Raw genomic sequence first — 2700 nt, forward strand, 5'->3', positions numbered from 1 at the left:
AAAAAAAAAAAAAAAATAGAGAACCTTTTTTTGGAATTAGTCTTAAATGCTACAGATTGAAAAAAAAAACGTAATGCAGGCCATCATTTTCTTTCTTGTTCACTCAATTCAGTTTAGGAAGTAGGCCAGATTGTTCCTTGTCAGGTGAGTTTTCCAAACACACTTTTGCTAGGTATTAGCAATTTTTTTTTTTTTTGAGACAGAGTCTTGCTCTGTTGCCCTGGGTGGAGTGCAGTGGCACGATCTTGGCTCACTGCAACCTCAGTCTCCAGGTTCAAGCAATTCTCATGACTCAGCCTCCTGAGTGCTGGGATTACAGGCACACGCCACCACGCCTGGCTAATTTTTGTGTTTTTAGTAGAGACAGGGTTTTGCCATGTTGCCCAGGCTGGTTTTGAACTCCAGGGCTCAAGTGATCCACCTGCCTTGGCCTTCCAAAGTGTTGGGATTACAGGCATGAGCCACCTTGCCTGGCTGGTATGAGCAATTTGAATCACACATTTGGATAACCGTTGGCAAACATCCTTATAGAGAAATAAGAAATAGATGAGTTTAGATGGGTTGTGATGTCAGCTTGGTGGTCAAACTGAAGCATTTTCTGTTTAGCTGACAGTAAGTTAATTTCTTTCAGCAGTTCAAATATTTTCTTTCTCTGTATCAACTAACTTCCTTTTATTAGAAGACTACTATATTGTGTATCGGTCAAACAAAGCACTGACTGTGATTGAAAACAAAGGAGTCTGTATTATAGATTGACCGTTGTATTGATTTTTATGGTTATAATAATGTAATTTTAGCCCAAAGAGGTTAGGCTAGGCATTGGAGTATATGGAAATGAGTGTGTCCACCCTCAAGGAACTCCCAGTCTAGAGGCAGCTATCATTAGACCTGGGCCATTGTGATTGCTTAATAAGTATTTGTTCAATTAATGGGTGAATGAAAGGATGGGTTCTATTTATGAGTTAATTTTACATCTTTACATAGTACACGTATGTGTATACATACTATTTATATGAAAGTTGGAAATAAAAAAATTCATAAAACAGCATTTATGAAAATTTTACCACATGTGATACATTCTGATTTTAAAAGTTTTAGTCAATTACTTTAAAATTCTGTCATGGTCCATTATATTGATATCATGAACCTCTAATGGATTGTATCCACGGTTTACAAAACATTCTAATGTTTAGGAAACGGAATAATTTCTAGGATCAGTATTGATGGATTCTTGGGAACAAAACCATTAATCTTTGGGGAACTTTGCAATAGATGAAATTTTAGGCTAGGAAAAAATAAAATAAAAGCTCATTCTGACCATGGGAATAGCCAAGGAATTATAAAGTTAAGTTTTGAACCCTTCCTGGACTCTGACTTTTTTTCTCCGTAATTTTCTTATCAGCCGTCAAACAGTGGCCGAGCTGCAGAACTCCTTGCCAAAGAACAGGGAACAGTGCCTGGATTTATTGGTTTTGGAACATCTCAGAGTGACCTAGGCTATGTTCCTGCTATTCAAGGAGCTGAAGAAATTGACAGTCTTGTAGATTCTGATTTCCGAATGGTGCTGCGGAAGCTTTCAAAGAAAGATGTCACCACAAAATTAAAAGCAAGTTTTCTTGTTTTCATAAAAATTATCAAGAAAATCCCTTTGTTAAAACAAAATGTCATTAGCATGTTTTATGTAAAGAAAAATGAACAATTGCTAAGTTCTTTTATAATTGTACTTTTTTCTGACACACAGTCTTAAACTTAGTTGATATTTATTTTCTAGGTTGTAAATTCAGTTTGTTATATTGAACTTTTTTAAACTGCTTTAGAATTTTGGCTGTATAGTTTTTCCCATTAGGAAATGTAACTTTGACCTTGTAACTTTAAATGAGGTTTTTTCTTTTTGTAGATGTTTTATTTTTTAAAAAACAACTGAAGAGTTTCTACCATAGTAGTCTGTGAAGGAGCTCTTCAAACTAGTCTCATATGGCATAAACAGAAATAGGGTATTCTCCTATTACATAAAATAGACAAAGCTTCCAGAACAGAATAATTAATAGCCAGTATTATGGTTGTTAATCCTCATGATGTTAATAATGACTTACTTTTAGGCTATGCAGGAATTTGGAACCATGTGTACAGAGAGAGACACAGAAACTGTGAAAGGAGTTCTTCCATATTGGCCAAGAATTTTTTGCAAAATTTCACTTGTAAGTATTAAAACTTTGCTAGTTTATTTCTGTTGTATATTTTTTGGTTGGAGTCATGGAGACTCCCAAATTTATAATGTTGATGTTTTGGTGAGGGTTATTAAATGTTATGTCAGCATTGTTATGCAGATTGAATTGTTAATACTTCAGAAGAGCATGGATATAAAAAAAGAGGTTGGGGCCTGGTATGGTGGCTCATGTGTATAATCCCAGCACTTTGGGAGGCTGAGATGGGCAGATCACTTGAGGTCAGGAGTTCGAAACCAGCCTGGCCAACATGGTGAAACTAAAATGAGGCCAACAAGTCTCTACTAAAAATACAAAAATTAGCCGAGTGTGGTAGTGGATGCCTGTAATCCCAGCTACTTCGGAGGCTGAGGCAGAAGAATCGCTTGAACCCAGGGGCGGAGGTTGCAGTGAGCCAAGATTGAACCACTGCACTCCAGCCTGGACAATAGAGCAATACAACATCTTTAAAAAAAAAAAAAAAAAAAAAAAAAAA

At 36.1% G+C, this 2700-nt stretch overlaps 1 protein-coding gene across 1 annotated transcript in view; it reads left to right on the forward strand.

Annotated features, from left to right (window-relative positions):
* Positions 1-2700, forward strand: part of LTN1 (listerin E3 ubiquitin protein ligase 1) — a 68345-nt gene that overhangs the window by 4823 nt on the left and 60822 nt on the right. The window contains 2 exon segments of the mRNA XM_017855960.1: positions 1403-1606; positions 2100-2288. Of these exon segments, the coding sequence (XP_017711449.1) occupies positions 1403-1606; positions 2100-2288 (393 nt within the window).

This window comes from Rhinopithecus bieti, unplaced genomic scaffold, assembly GCF_001698545.2.
Source record: "Rhinopithecus bieti isolate Rb0 unplaced genomic scaffold, ASM169854v2 scaffold_1295, whole genome shotgun sequence".
NCBI lineage: Eukaryota > Metazoa > Chordata > Mammalia > Primates > Cercopithecidae > Rhinopithecus > Rhinopithecus bieti.